Source organism: Aotus nancymaae, unplaced genomic scaffold (genome assembly GCF_030222135.1).
Source record: "Aotus nancymaae isolate 86718 unplaced genomic scaffold, 86718_ANA_hifiasm-v0.15.2.pri h1tg000032l_0, whole genome shotgun sequence".
Taxonomy (NCBI): Eukaryota; Metazoa; Chordata; class Mammalia; order Primates; family Aotidae; genus Aotus; species Aotus nancymaae.
In genome coordinates, this window is record NW_026988445.1 from 8,237,694 (window position 1) to 8,253,703 (window position 16,010).

The 16,010-nt window shown below is 40.1% G+C and overlaps 1 protein-coding gene across 2 annotated transcripts in view; it reads right to left on the minus strand.

The window, feature by feature from the left end:
• EPRS1 (glutamyl-prolyl-tRNA synthetase 1) overlaps positions 1 to 16,010 on the minus strand; it is a 78,003-nt gene that overhangs the window by 61,540 nt on the left and 453 nt on the right. For both annotated transcript variants that reach the window (XM_064383515.1, XM_064383514.1), the window contains exons 2-6: positions 11,351 to 11,435; positions 6,094 to 6,193; positions 4,289 to 4,445; positions 3,219 to 3,358; positions 1,507 to 1,601 (exon numbers count right to left, since the gene is read on the minus strand). In XM_064383515.1, coding sequence (XP_064239585.1) covers positions 1,507 to 1,601; positions 3,219 to 3,358; positions 4,289 to 4,445; positions 6,094 to 6,193; positions 11,351 to 11,435 — 577 coding nt within the window. The remainder of the gene's footprint in view (positions 1 to 1,506; positions 1,602 to 3,218; positions 3,359 to 4,288; positions 4,446 to 6,093; positions 6,194 to 11,350; positions 11,436 to 16,010) is intronic.

Sequence of the window (16,010 nt, forward strand, 5' to 3'; positions counted from 1 at the left end):
GAAGAGATGATCAAATTATGCGCAATAAGAGAAACTAAATACTGATTCATATTCCAAATCCCCAAACTGTCTCACGAGCATAGTCTCTAAAACCGACATAATGCACATGTAAATATATTTTATACTGTAAATACACAAACATGGGGAACTCACTATTCCAAGAAGTGACAGTGACACAAAATATAAAAAGATTCAAAAAAGACAAATGTTCAAGTGGCACAGCTATAAATGGCCACTGCCAAAAAAAGGTGGCTTTTATAGACAATTAAGGTCACTATCCAAAAGGATAATCATGACCACTCATAACAAGTACACAGAAGCAGAATACTGGATGGTAGGAACCCAAGATGTCTACAGGTATTAAACCATGTAAGGTAAGTATCATTTATGACTGAATCCACTTAGTCAATTACCAATCAATCATTTAATGATCAAGTCTGTGAATTTTCCAGTCATCACTTCTGTTTCATCTCCTTCTATCTACCCTTTATTTTACCTCCTAAATCAGCAAACATAGAAAAGCAGAGAGAAAATGTGAAATTCTAAAAGTAATTTTACTGTTAATTATGCTTATGAAATAGTTTGTGAAGAACTATTAAATACATAGCTAAAAGAAAATTGTTTCTATATCTTCCAGTTTCCACTGTGTACTACAGAAGGGTGAGAACTTCGTTATGGCAAAAGAATACAAAATCTGAAAAAAATAAATTTGGAAATCTTAAATTAGGAAAAAATAATCACCTCACTTACAAAATATAGCAGATCACTTTCCTAATGGTTTATTTTCTAAGTGAGACTAACTGCTTTAATAAGATGTATTTTATTATGGTAATATAATTGGAAGGACACTATTATAAAGCTTGTCTAATGTGTTTCAAATAGGATGACAGGTGTGCAAAGACAAAGACCCCCTCGGTCTTGGGGAATGGTGGACAAGGCCTAAAGCAGCCCCAGCCAGGTGACCACCATACAAAAGTCTTTTTCCCTAATAAGCTATTCAAATACTACTTTCCATAGGTGCCAAGAGATAAAGGGGTTGGGAAACCTAACGGAAAGACAGGAATAGAAACAGGCTTTTCAGGACTCCCCTTCATTTATTTGGAGGAAAAAAATAAAAACAATGCTATTATAACTTCAACTGCTAATTAAAAGGACTGCTCAGGGTACAAATACAAATCCAATTAAATGAAAGCCCAAAAGTCTAAAAATAAAAATGAAATTTAAGGTTTTTTATTTATGGATATTTTGTTAATTACATTTAAAGTTCTGTCAGGATAAAATTAAAGTGTCTCTTTTATTATGTTCACAAACTAAAACTACAAATTAAATTAACATTAACTATTAGTAATGGAAAAACTATTAAGATGTTTAGAATTTTAACTCCCACAATTAAAATCTTATGTTCTTCTATATCATTAACCTATTAATACTTCAAGTATTTAATCACTATTTTAAAGCTTTCCCACTAAATATATTCAATTATAAATGTGAGTTACATTTTCTTACCCACTAGCCTCTGGAGGAAATCTGACAGTAACCTTTCCCATTTCTGCACCTGGAAGCTCAACAAATTTCCCAACATCTTGCTTTTTCTCAGGTGCCTGAAAAACACAATCACCATCACAACAAAAAGTCATATGGTTAAATGTCTAAGGACACACTCATTCAACAAATGTGCCAGGTACCACACTGGTTATGAAAAACATAACGACTAGATCATCATGCCTGCACTTGAGGAAGCAAAATCTGGTTAAGAATATAAAAAAAACCAAATACCAGTAATAGAGATATGTTCAGGGTGCTGTTCGAGCACTCAGGTGAATTAATCAGCAATGTCAAGACATATAAGAAAAAGCTTAAAAGGAGTTAAGAACCAAGCTGGACGTCGAAGAATAAGTAGAAATGTATCATATGGAGAGTATATGGGAAGCTGGACACAGTGGCTCACGCCCGTAATCCCAGCACTTTGGGAGGCTAAGGAGGGCAGATCATCTGAGGTCAGGAGTTCAAGGCCAGCCTGGCCAACACAGTGAAACCCCATCTCTACTAAAAATACAAAACTTAGCCAGGCATGGAGGCGTGTGCCTGTAGTCCGAGCTACTCAGGAGGCCGAGGCAAGAGAATCACTTGAACCTGGGAGGTGGAGGTTACAGTGAGCCAAGATTATGCCACTACACTCCAGCCTGGGTGACAAGAGCAAAATTCCGTCTCAAAAAAAAAAAAGAGTATATGGGGTATTCATTCTAAGTAAATAAATAACAGTAACGCACAAAGGCAAGAGAAAGTAGTTCAATGTCCATGAAAAACTAGGGATGCATATTGGGTGGGTAGGCAAGAAAGCTGAAATAGATTAAGTCAAAAACACAGGACCTTTTAAGCTTGGCTTTTAAGTTTCAGGCAATGGGGAGGCAGTCCTCAGGGTAAGTAACAGGATCATGGATTTGTGTTTTCTAAAGTGATACCCTGAACTAAAGAAAGGAGACCAAAAAAAAGTTCAGTTATGAGGTTACGGTATTAAACCAAGCAAGGGATAATTAGGCCTCAACAAAGTGCAACAGCACTGAAGATGGACAGAAAACAAATCTCCACACATGAGAGTAACAAGACTGGTTGAGTAAATGTGAAAAACAGTGAAAGATGAATAAAGATTTGTAGTCAAAACAACCGAGTGGACTGTGCTATCTTTATTCAAGTAGACAGCAGTTTTCCAATTTTACTACATTAGAAAACCTTCATTAAATCAAAACTTTACTACACATTCCTAAAATGTGAAACAGATCAAAGTAGGGCAACTCTGGCTGAGAAAAGGACCTTTTCTACTGTACACTATGTCACATTCTCCTACAGAATCAATGAAAAAGTGCTGCAGAATCCCAGGACTCCATGCTCAATGATTCAAACACCAGAAGACTCAGAAGGAAAAAAAGACTGTAAAGGTATAAAATTATGAGGTTTTATTTATATGGAGTTTGGATTGTGTAAGGGTTATACACTGGCTGATCAAAATCTTTAGCTATATAAAGATTAGGGCTTTATGTAGCTGAAACATTAAAAGTCAAACCAAGATGTAAAAATGTCAGATTCTTGCAAGAAGATTTATTAAAAGAAAATAAACTTTATGAGTAGGAATAATTTTCTTTCCCGACCTAGGGCCTCAGACAGACTGAAATGTCATCTTTTTTTTTTTTTTTTTTTAAAAGAAAGATAAAAAGGCTTACCACTCTAGCTTTGGTTGTTGAAACATCCCACTGGGTACCTACTGACTGGAAGGCCTGCTGGGCTTCAAGAAAGCCAAACCAGCGTTTTATATGAACTGGAGCTTTGTTCTGTTTCAACTGTTCCTGCCATGCAGCATTTCCTATTAGCAAAGATAATTTTAAACTATTCAATAAATCTGCAGCTTCAAAAGCAAAGTTCCAGTTGTGATTAATTCAAGTAAATGAGATGGCTTAAAGTTGTGCTTATGAAGAAAATGGAATTTTAAATATCTGGGTATACATCGAAACGTTTTCTAATACAGTTAGCTCTCCATGCCCATGGGTTCCATAATCGTAGATTCAACCAACTGAAAAATATTCAAAGCTGGGCGTGGTGACTGCCTGGGACCAGGGGAGGGTGGATGATTACGAAAGGACACGAGGAACTTTTAGGGGTGGTGAGTATATTTATTATCTTGATTGTAACCATAGTTCCACAGGGTGTGTGTGTGTGTGTGTGTGTGTGTATGTCAAAATTTATCAAATTATACATTTTTAAATAAGTGCGGGTTTCTGTGTATCAATTATACCTCATGAAAGTTGTTTTTGAAAAAACTGGCTTTCCAAGTTGGAAAGAGCATATTCTTGTTGCACACTGGTTGTAGAAGAGGGAAGTGACCTCTCAGGAAAACCACAACTCCACATCATCCCACTACCCCCCAAAATCCCAATCACACACTCACTGAGCAATAAAGACTTTTTTCAAGTCAAAGACAAGTGTCTGGAGTAAAATAATGGCTGAAGTAGGAGAGGTGCTGACATAAATGGGATGGGGACTTCTTTAGCAGGAACAAAATCAGCTCCAAAGGTAAAAAGAAAGTTGACACCAGAAAAAGACAGGGAATTCCTGTAACTGGATAGGAATAAAACAGCCAGGGAGGGGATTCTCTGTAATAAAGTCCTAAGTTACTGTCTAAACATATATACACACACACATATACACACACGCATACACACAGAAATATGTATGCTTCCTATCCAGTAAATATTAAATGATTAAAACAGAGCATTTTAAGAACAATTACTGATACCTTTTAGGGTGGCCCAAACACATAAATCTGCTAAGCTCAAGGAGTTTCCAACTAAGTATGTTCTCAGAGACAGGCAATGATTGAGCTCATTGATTGCAGAAGTAAAGGAATTACATGAAGATAATTTTGTAGCACTGAACTCCAACCAGTGATCAATCTGTGAACATAAAAGATAGAAAAAAAAAAATGCACTCCAACATTTCAACTTAAAGAAAGACCATAAAAAAATTCTAGTTAACGGGAGCAACAGTATACGCGGCTTCCTCAGTTACACCTATGCTTTTCCTTTTTCAAATTATATGACTTACCGTTACGTGAACTAAATTCTGGTTGCCTAAAATCTAAAACGGAACTTAAATAAATGCCACATTTTGCTGTTATTTTGCTATGCTTTCTGTTTTTTTTTACAGGGGTGTGGGGGGCATTTCAGGAAAGAACAAGAAAATAAGAATTTGAGAACCGGTGGCAGAAATAAGTAACCAACATGAATGAACCCAAGGGATGGTACCTGGCCAAACAGATTCATTTACTTGAAAAATGTAAAAGTAAATACTTAGAAACTGTTGAGAAATGCTGAGTGTATGGTAAAATTACATTGTTTGCTAAGAAGAACGATGGCAAGGAAAACCTAGCTGGCACCCCCACCCAAGTGGAAAACTGCTTGGGGCATTCAAAAGTAGCAGAGCAGTATATGTGTATTACACACCAGTTAAAACAATTCTTTAAGCACAGGACATATGACCCTGCCCCTGTTGCTCCCTCATGGAGAATACTTTTTAGTTTGTCCATGATCAGTGGTAAGCAGGCACCAGCTTCCTACCTAGTTTATCTTGGTTCTACGAGAAAACACAGAACACCTGTTTGTTAATAACAAACACCTGTTCAGAGAGAATAACTACATGGGTCAGTCTGCTCAAGCCCTCAGCCTGGAATGCTGTCAGCCCCTGAGGCTCTCAGGGGTCTCTACGGCCAAGCTGGTCTCGGTAAGAAACCATTCTTTGTACTTTAAATTTTATGAAGATTTAGGAAAGAAAGCAGTAACTAAAAAGCAGTACCGTCATCTACAGCATAATGACATTTCGGTCAATGACAGACTGCATATATGACAATGGTCCCAGAAGATTATAGTTTCATTTTATGTTGTCTATGTTTAGATACACAAACACTTACTATATTACAACTGCCTACTGTATTGAGTATTGTAACATGCTGGTATAGGTTTGTAGCCTAGAAGGAATAGGCTACACTGTATAGCGTAGGTGTATAGGAGGCTACTCCCATTTAGGTTTTTGTAGGTACACTCTATGATGTTGATAGAATGATGAAATTGCCTAAAAACACATTTCTCAGAATGCATCCTATTGTTAAGAGGCACATGATTGTATCAAAAGTTAATTTACTACTGCAGGCATATACTCAGAAAAGAAAATGGGATCCAAACTAAGAAGTTACCCTGGTCAAACCTCTTACCTCTTCTAGGCCTGTTGGCTTATCCCTAAAGAAAGTTTGATGAGATAATCCATACAGCCCCATCTGCCTATGAAATGCTAGGAATCTCTAAAGACAAAGATAGCACTAAATGCTCCCAAAAGAACAGCCAGTAGGGGATTAAACATTCAAACTTAGGAGTTATAAAAAAAGAATGTTTTGGTAACAAAAAATAAGATGAGCATTCCGTACCTTGGTCTATATAATTAACACTGTTAATATCCTTAAGTAGAATAGTTCATAAGCCAACAATAAATGAGGTTCCTATAAAAAACAGAAGCATAAGACAAAACCACAATGAAATGTTCGTTGCTTACCTCAGTATGTTCCATCAGATTAGAGCCATACAACCCAGCTGTAGTTGCAACTCTAGCCAAGTATCGAAGTATGGAATTCACATCTGTGAATATCACATTTCTAGAATATAAGCATGAAATAAAATATCACTGCTGCTCTAGCAATTCAGTTTATGAAGAAACGTAAAAATGGAAACCTTATTATATTTACCATGTATTTTCTACTATAGAAAAAAAAAAAATCGATCTGCTAATTTGTTCCTTGTTTTTTTTTTTCCAGAGTTTCGCTCTTGTTACCCAAGCTGCAATGCAACGGTGTGACTTCAGTTCACTGCAACTTCCACCAGGTTCAAGTGATTATCCTGCTTCAGCCTCCAGAGTAGCTGGGATTACAGGTGCCTATCACCACAACCAGCTAATTTTTTGTATTTTTAGTAGAAACAGAGTTTCACCATGTTGGCCAGGCTGGTCTCAGGCTCTTGACCTCAGGTGATCCACCTCCCAAAGTGCTGGGATTACAGGCATGAGCCACCATGCCCGGCTTGCTAATTTGTTCTTTACATGTCTATTCAAAGGGGCAAACAAGAAAATATAACCGAGATACTGAGAATAACAGTGATTTAAAATAAATCAAGGCTTGCTGGGCGTGGTGGCTCACATCTGTAATCCCAGCACTTTGGGAGGCCAAGTTGGGCAGAACACTTGAGATCAGGAGTTTGAGACCACCCTGGCTAATATGGTAAAACCCCATCTCTACTAAAAACACAAAAATTAGCCAGGTATAGTGGCATGCACCTGTGGTCCCAGCTACTCAGAAGGCTGAGGCACAAGAATTGCTGGAACCCAAGAGGCAGAAGTTGCAGCAAGCTGAGAACACATCACTGCACTCCAGCCTGGATAACAGAGAGAGACCCTGTTTCAAAAAAAATAATAATAATAAATCAAGGCAAAGAAGCCGAGAATATATTGCTAATAAAGAGGCTAAAAAGGCAGATCAAACCTCATCAAAATTCATCACAGGCACCACTGCACTCCAGCCTGGGCGGCAGAGCAAAACTCCGTCTCAAAAATAAAAGTAAAAATAAAACACACACACAGTTGGTGGGAGTGTAAATTAGTGAAACCACTGTAAAAAGCAGTATGGCAATTTCCTAAAGAGCTAAAAACATAACTACTGAAGAAGGAGACCCAGGAATCTGAGATCAACTTCCCCTTTGACTATCATACTGCAATTCAATAGAAGAAAAGGCTGACCAGCTGGCGCCTCCTGTTTCACCTTCCTGTAGGTGGCACTCTTGGTCTTGTTTTTACTACGGAAGACACTGTTTTTACTTAAAACAAGATCAAACCGGAAAGCTCTTCACATGTGAGTCCTAAAACTGTAAACCAGAACCCTTTCATATGTGATTCCTGAAACTGTAAACCGGAACCTTTTCACATGTGAGTCCTAAAACTATGATGAAACCTTTTCATATGTGATTCCTGAAGCTGTAAACCGAAACCCTTTTCATATGTGATTTCTAAAGCTATAAACCTAAGATTCTTCCATGTGTAATATCTAAAGTATAAGCCTGTATAAAGGCAGAACCTTCCTTTGTTAGATGAGCTGAATTTGGACAGAATCATTCCTCAGCTCCTGGCTGTAATAAAAAATCCTTTCCTTTTCCCATTCGGTGTTCAGGAGCTCTGTTTCTCGCTGCCGATCCTGCTACACTACAATTCGACCCAGCAATCCCCATTACTGGCTGTACACTCAGAGGAATATAAACCATTCTACCATAAAGACACATGTATGCAAATATTCACTGCAGCACTATTCACAATAACAAAGACATGGAATCAACCTAAGTGCCCATCAGTGACAGTCTGGATAAAGAAAATGTGGTACATATATACCATGGAATACTATGCAGCCATAAAAAAAACAAGATCACATCTTTTGCAGGAACATGGATGGTGCTGGAGGCCATTATCTTTAGCAAACTAACACAGGAACAGAAAGCCAAGTACTGCATGTTCTCACTCATAAGTGGGAGCTTAATGATAACACATGAACACAAAAAAGAGAACAGACACCGGGGCCTACTTGAGGGTGGATGTTAGAAGGAAGGAGAAGAGCAGAAAAAATAACTATAGCGTACTGGGCTTAGTTTTTGGGTGACAAAAAAAATGCATAACAAACCCCCATGACACAAGTTTACCTACATAACAAACCTGCACATCTACCACTGAACCTAAAATAAAAGTTAAAAAAATAATGAATTTCTTTTTAGCAATGAAACAAAAACATTGCAATCATAAAACAATAGGATACTAAACAAGTAGTATCCAGAATGTAAAAGAACAGAACACTCAGTTACTAAAAATATAATGGCCAAAACTGAAAACCTCAATAGAAAAATGGAATAAAGATGAGGAATTTTCCAGAAAGTAAAGAAAAAAAAAAATTGAACCTGGCATGTTGATGCATACCTGTAGTCCCAACTACTGCGGGGGGGTGTGGGCGGGTGGGGGGCTGAGGCATGTATATTGCTTAAGCCTAGGAGTTGGAGGCTGTAGTGTGCTATATGCACCTGTGAATATCTACTGCACTCCAGCGTGGACAGCATATTGAGACCTCCATCTCTAAAAATAAAAATAAAGAGATGGAGCCGGGCATGACGGCTCAATGCCTGTAATCCCAGCACTCCGGGAGGCTGAGGCAGGCAGATCATGAGGAGATTGAGACCATCCTGGCCAACATGGTGAATCCCTGTCTCTACTAAAAATACAAAAATTAGCTGGGCGTGGTGGCACACACCTCTAATCCCATCTACTTGGGAGACTGAGGCAGGAGAATCACTTGAACCAGGGAGTCAGAGGTTGCAGTGAGCTGAGATTGCACCACTGCACTCCAGCCTGGTAACACAGTGAGACTCTATCATAGAAAAAAGAAAAAAAAAAAAAAAAAAAACAGAAAATGGAGAGAAAAACGCTTTTCAAATCAAAGAAAAAATTTTTTCAATTACTCAAACCAGGATTTCCAAGTTTCCACAACAAAAGAGGCAACCAAATGTCCAGCAGAACAGATGAAAAATAGACCCAAACTGAAGCATCTTGTTGTAAAACTTGAGAATACGGACTCCTAAGGGAACATTCTTCCAAACTTCCTGAAGTCACATAGAAAAGTTCAGAAAGGCCGGGTGCGGTGGCCATGCCTGCAATCCCAGCGTTCTGGGAGGCCGAGGCGGGTGGATCACAAGGACAAGAGATTGGACCACCCTGGCCAACGTGGTGAAACCCCATCTCTACTAAAAATAAAAAAATTAGCTGGGCATGGTGGTGTGCGCCTGTAGTCCCAGCTACTTGGGAGGCTGGGGCAGAAGAATCACTTGAATCCAGGAGGCAAAATTTGCAGTGAGCCGAGATTGTGCCACTGCACTCCCGCCTGGCAACAGAGCAAGACTCTGTCTCAAAAAAAAAAAAAAAAAGTTCAAAAATCAGAAAAGTTTCAGAAGAAAATTACAAAGCAAACAAACAGCAATTATTCCATGGAAAATAATAGTTTTACATGAAAAGCAACTATACAATGTGGCTCAGCAGTAAATAAAACCTACTCAGTTATTATAATGTAAATACAAAGAGATCAAACGAGAATTATGGTACAATTACACTGGGAAAGAGGGGGAGATAAAGACCAGAAGTTTACATAGTGGCAACAGGGGAAAGTGTTTCAGCTTTATTTTTATTTATTTATTTTTTTGAAACAGGATCTCCCTCTATCGCCCATGCTGGAATGCAGTGGTGCGATCTTGGCTCACTGCAACCTCCATCTCCTGGGCTCAGGCGATCTTCCTGCCTCAGTATCACAAGTAGCTGGGGGTACAGCCACAAGCCACCAATCCAGCTAATTTTTGTATTTTTTTTGTAGAGACAGGATTTTACTATGTTGCCCAGGCTGGTCTCAAACTGTTGAGCTCAAGCAATCCACCCGCCTCGGCTTCCCAAAGTGCTAGGATTACAGGCATGAGCCACCGTGCCTGTCCCAGCTCTATCTTTCTTACTGGAAAGATAGTGCCTAAAACTGGAAAAATAAGGAGAAACAATACTAGAATATAAAAATCAGAGGTCAGTACCAAAAGAATCAGCTCAAAAGTCCAGGAGTTCTAGGTACAGCGGGCTATGATCATGCCAGCCTAGGCATCAGAGGGAGACCCGGTCTAAAAAATAAATAAATAAAGTCTGTGGGAAGAGATAGCCAGGGACAGACCTGTGTTACTTATAGTTAAACGATTACAAGCTTGTTCTGCTTTTTACACACTGAGATTTGTGCCACAGATCATATCCAAACTATGGTGCAGTAAAATAAAAGCAGAGATCAAGCAGTAACAGGAGGCCTATGGTAAAGACCATCTGAGCCGGGCGCAGTGGCTCACGCCTGTAATCCTAGCACTTTGGGAGACCGAGGTGGGTGGATCACCTGAGGTCAGGAGTTCAAGACCAGCCTGGCCATCATGGTGAAAGCCCATGTTAAAAAAAAAGACCATCTGACAGCACCCTGTAACTGTGGAATACTACGGTGTGGTTGCAGAGCGGAAAAAACTGCTTTGGTCCCACAGCTCTTCCCAACATAGTCTGTCTGAGGATCTAGTAAAGGGAGCTTATGCAAAAGACTCGGGGAAGTAGTGCAACCTCTGCTCACAAGACTCGGGGAGGGTCTTTGCAGATGGGAGCTGGTAAGGCCAGAAGACCTTACAGGACAGAGATCACCGAACCCAACAGGCTCTGCCTATGTTCTCAGAATACAGAGCAATTCTGATTGTTCTGTGTCCACAATGCTCGGGAGATAAAAAGCCCCTTGATGCATTGTGTATGATCAGACCTCATGGTGCCTTATCCACTGCACCTCTCTTGCCAAAACACCTGGATAGACAATGGGTAGTAAAATCTTGGTGCCCTTAGTTAGCTTTCTTAGGAGAACCATGTTTGCTATTGAACGCTGCAGACACATGCTCTTCCTCCGGCTATCTTCCTCCTCAACCCCCCTCCCCATAGCCTACAAGATTAACAAGATAATCCACCTAATAAAAGCGCTTGGAGCCCAGAGTTCAATGCCAACACGGATCACTGGCAAGTGCGCTGGCCCCTGGACCCATGATGTAAAATTCTATTCTTGTGTCTTTGTCTTTATTTCTTTTCTCACTCCCTCGTCACTGCCAAGACACCAGTGACACGGGTTGGGCTGGTTCCCAACAAAGTAAATCAGTACTGAAAATAAAGTACGGATGAAAACACTTACTCAGAAACACAAAGAATATTCTCTTTCCCTTCTTCAACGGAAATGCTGACATCGTCTTTCACATGTTCTACTGCCAGCAAAGCTCCTATAAATAATATGAAAAGATTTACTCTTTAAAAACAATGCAGTATTTATAACTTGAATCATAAAGCAATCAGGATGAGTCAACAAACCAATATTAAATTCTGTAAGGAGTGAACTCTTCTCTCAGTCTGCAAACAGGAAGTATAGTCTTTTGTCTTAGAACAGCAACAAATCAGAATCCAGAATCCATTCACTAACATAGCCAACTGGTTTTGAGTTTGCTCAGCTAGAGACACTGAAATTAATCTGTTCCTCCCTTCGGAGACAAAAAGAAATTAGTATAGTGCTGGCCAGGCAAGGTGGCTCATGCCTGTAATCCCAGCACTTTGGGAGGCCGAAGTGGGCAGATCACCTGAGGTTGGGTGTTCGAGACTAGTCTGACCAACATGGAGAAACCCCGTCTCTACTAAAAACACAAAATGAGCAGGGCTTGGTGTCGCATGCCTGTAATCCCAACTACTCAGGAGGCTGAGGCAGGGGAATCGCTTGAACCCACGAGGCGGAGATTGCAGTGAGTCGAAGATTGCACCACTGCACTCCAGTCTGGGCGACAGAGCAAGACTCCATATCAAAAAACAAAAAAGTAAAAAAAAAAAAGGGCAGAGTCGAGGTTGGAGGGGCTCCCACTGGCCAATCAGGGTACTGACCATCAAAATAAATGAGATCAATTTTAGCATACCCATACAATGAAATCGTATCCAGCAAATAAAAAAGTGAACTACCATTATAGACAAAAATATATGTGAATTTCATAAGTATTATCCTAGGCACATATGAGAATATAAGAATACATATGATTCCATGTATATGAAATTATAGAAAAAGCAAAACAAGAGTGACAAAAAGAAGAGTAGCTACCAGGTGCCAGGGATATGGAAAGGAATGACTGCAAAGGAGCATGAGAGAATTTTCTGAAGTAATGGAAATATTCTATATGACGACTGCAGTGTAGATTACACTATACATAAAATAAAAAATAATTTAAATAGAAAATGAAAATAATACAGATTGTAACAACTTCTTGAGTATATTTTACTTTGACTTTTTTTCTTCAGACAGAGTCTCACTCTGTCACCCAGGCTGGAGTGCAGTGGTGTGACCTTGGCTCACTGCAACCTCCGCCTCCTGAGTTCAAGCGAATTCTCCGATTCTCCTGCCTCAGTCTCCCAAGTAGCTGGGATTAAAGTCCTAATTTTTGTATTGTTAGTAGAGATGGGGTTTCACCATGTTGGTCAGGCTGGTCTGGAACTCCTTACCTTGTGATCTGCCCACCTGGGCCTCCCAAAGTGCTGGGATTACAAGCGTGAGTCACTGTGCCCAGCCAACATTTTTTTTTTTTTTTTTTTTTTTTTTTGAGACGGAGTTTCGCTCTTGTTACCCAGGCTGGAGTGCAATGGCGCAATCTCAGCTCACCGCAACCTCCGCCTCCTGGGTTCAGGCAATTCTCCTGCCTCAGCCTCCTGAGTAGCTGGGATTACAGGCACGCACCACCATGCCCAGCTAATTTTTTGTATTAGTAGAGACGGGGTTTCACCATGTTGACCAGGATGGTCTCGATCTCTTGATCTCGTGATCCACCCGCCTCGGCCTCCCAAAGTGCTGGGATTACAGGCTTGAGCCACCGCGCCCGGCCCCAACATTTTTTTTAATGTTAGAAAGAGAAAGCTCTTCTCACAAAAATATGCCAACTAATACATATAGAAGGAATGGCAGAATTGGAAAGTCACTATTTGGCAATCATCATAAAAATCAAGTTAGGCAGGAAGCATCAATGGATACTGAAACTAGTAGCTGAAGGTTTGATGCAAAGTGGAAAGCTTACATGATTCCAAAGCACCTCCCCATTAAAATCAAGGTTAGAAACATCAGTAATGGGAAAATCAATGTACCAATTGATGGGCTACAATGAAGAACAAGGAACAACTATGCTATTCCTGCCAAAGATACACCAGGAAATATCAGACAACTTAAGGGATATTCTTCAGGTTAAGTGGCCTGTAATCTTCAGAAAGGTCAAAGCTATGAAAGCCAACGTAAGACTAGTAAAAATTCCAGACTGAAAGAAACTGGAGAGAGGTGACATCTAGATGCAAACAAAGCATAATCTAGGGTTTTGATACCAACACTATGGAGGGTATTGTGGAACATTAGTGGTAGAATAAGGATGGGGTCTGTGCATTAGATGGAAGCACTCTATCCATGTGCATTTCCTGATTTGTGGGCTTGTGTGAGATCATGTGGAGCTTCCAAGTTTGTTGAGATGTACACTGGAATTCTGCTGAGGTACTGAAGCCTCATATCTACAGTATGCTCTTGGGTGGCGGGGGGGAGGTCTTTCTTCTAGTCTTGCATCTTTGTTGTAAGTTTGAAATTAACATTAAATACATAACATGATGAATGCATATAAAATAGCAAAATTCTAGCAATGCAACCTATTTTTAAAAAATGTTTCATCTAATTGTATTATTTAAAGATAAAACGTGATTGAACAACTGGGAATAACTAAATCAAAAATTAAAAAGAAGGGGGAGGAGCAATTAGAAAAATAATATATTTGATAATTGGCATACAGTTCAAAGCGACAAACCTAAGAGTTTCATAGAATACTGGCAGAATTCTGAGTTCTGTAATACACTACAGAAACAGGTCCCCTTTAGGTTGATTTTCTAAGTTACAAAAGATGTATCAGGAGCCTGGCCATGGTGGCTCAAACCTGTAGTCCCGGCCCTTTGGGAGGCCAAGGCGGGGAGACTGTTTGAGGTCAGGAGTTTGACACCAGCCTAGCCAACATGGCGAAACACTGTCTTTACTAAAAAACACAAAGATTAGGCGGGTGTGGGGGTACACACCTGTAAGCTCAGCTACTTCAGGTGGCTGAGAACAAGAATCACTTGATCCTGGGAGGCAGAGCTTAGACTGCAATGAGCTCAGTCTCAAAAAAAAAAAAACAGGAACTTTAACTACAGTCTCATTTAACTCTGGCAACGAATCCTATGTGGAAGACGTTACTCTCCCTTTCTTAAACAAGGAAACTATGGGAGAAGGTAAAGAAACCTGTCAAGGTTTCACAACTAATAGTAAGTGGCAGCTGGGATTTGACTTGAGTCTGCAGGAACCAAATGTCCTTGCTTTCAAGCATGAGGGCACTCTAGTGCCTTTCCAGCCCAAGAATCAAACCCATTTCGTTTAGAGTTCATTGATTTGTTGTGCAGTTAGTCCATAATTACTGGAACCAATATGACAAAACACCATCTTTTAAATATTTAAAATGGCTATTTATATTTTTGTTCAACAGCCTTAAAACATCACCAAAGTTGAGAACATAATGAATAATTTCATCAGCCCCACGTGGCCAATTGTATATAAAGGTATAGCCTTCTTGAACATTAGAAAGTACTGTGTGTCTATTATCATACATACGCATTAACAAATAGGTGAGGGGCCAGGTGTGGTGGCTCACGCCTGTAATCCCAACACTTTGGGAGGCCAAGGCAGGAGGATCACAAGGTCAGGAGTTCAAGACCAGCCTGGCCAATATGGTAAAACCCCGTCTCTACTAAAATTACAAAAAAGCTGGGCGTAGTGGCAGGCGCCTGTAATCCTAGCTACTCAGGAGGCTGAGGCAGGAGACTCATTTAAACGCGGAAGGCGGAGGTTGCAGTGAGCCAAGATTGCACCATGGGACTCCAGTCTGAAAGACTCCGTCTCAAAAAAAAAAAAAAAAAAGGGTCAGGCCGGGTACCATGGCTCACGCCTGTAATCCTAGTACTTCGGGAGGCCAAAGCAGGTTGGCTTGAGCCCAGGAGTTTGAGACCAGCCTGGGCAACACAGTGAAACACCATCTTTCCAAAAAATACACACACAAAAAAATTAGCCAGGCACGGTGGCAAGCACCTGTAGTCCCAGCTCTTTGGGATGCTGAGGTGGGGGGGGGTCACTGGAGCCCGGAAGTTCGAGGCTGCAGTGAGCCATGATTGCACCACTGCACTCCAGCCTGGACAACAGAGCAAGACCCTGACTCTCAAAAGAAAAAAAAAAAAACCATTAAACTACTTTAATTCTTCTGTGTAATTTCCCAAAGTAATGAAAAAGCAAAAATTATAAACAATTTACCAATAATAACCTTGGTCATGTCAAAAAAAAAAATTCCAAACCGAACTTAAGATGTTTCAGGAAGGTGACAGGTCCAATGTTTACTCTGAAATTTACTACACAACCACAGGGTGTAGTAAAAGCAACCGCATCAGTCTGCAGTATACCTGGGTGTTTTCCCCAATTACCCTACCACCTTTAATTAAAAATAAATGCAGCCTCAGTTGAAATCATAAATGCTAACACGTTCATCTGGCTTGTTTCTTCTCAACTCGATAAAACATTAAGAAAAAGTTGACTCAAGTGAACTGAGAATTTCTCCCGAGAGGAGAGGACAAGAAAGGAGGTAAGACAAGGAGAGTCAGAGGGAAAAATGCTAAAAGAGAAGCGAAGATAATTGGATTTTAAGTTTTAAAAGGTTATTTCCAAGAGCAGCTCTCGGTCTCCGGAGGAAAAACAGAGAGGTGAGTTGACTGGGAGTTCA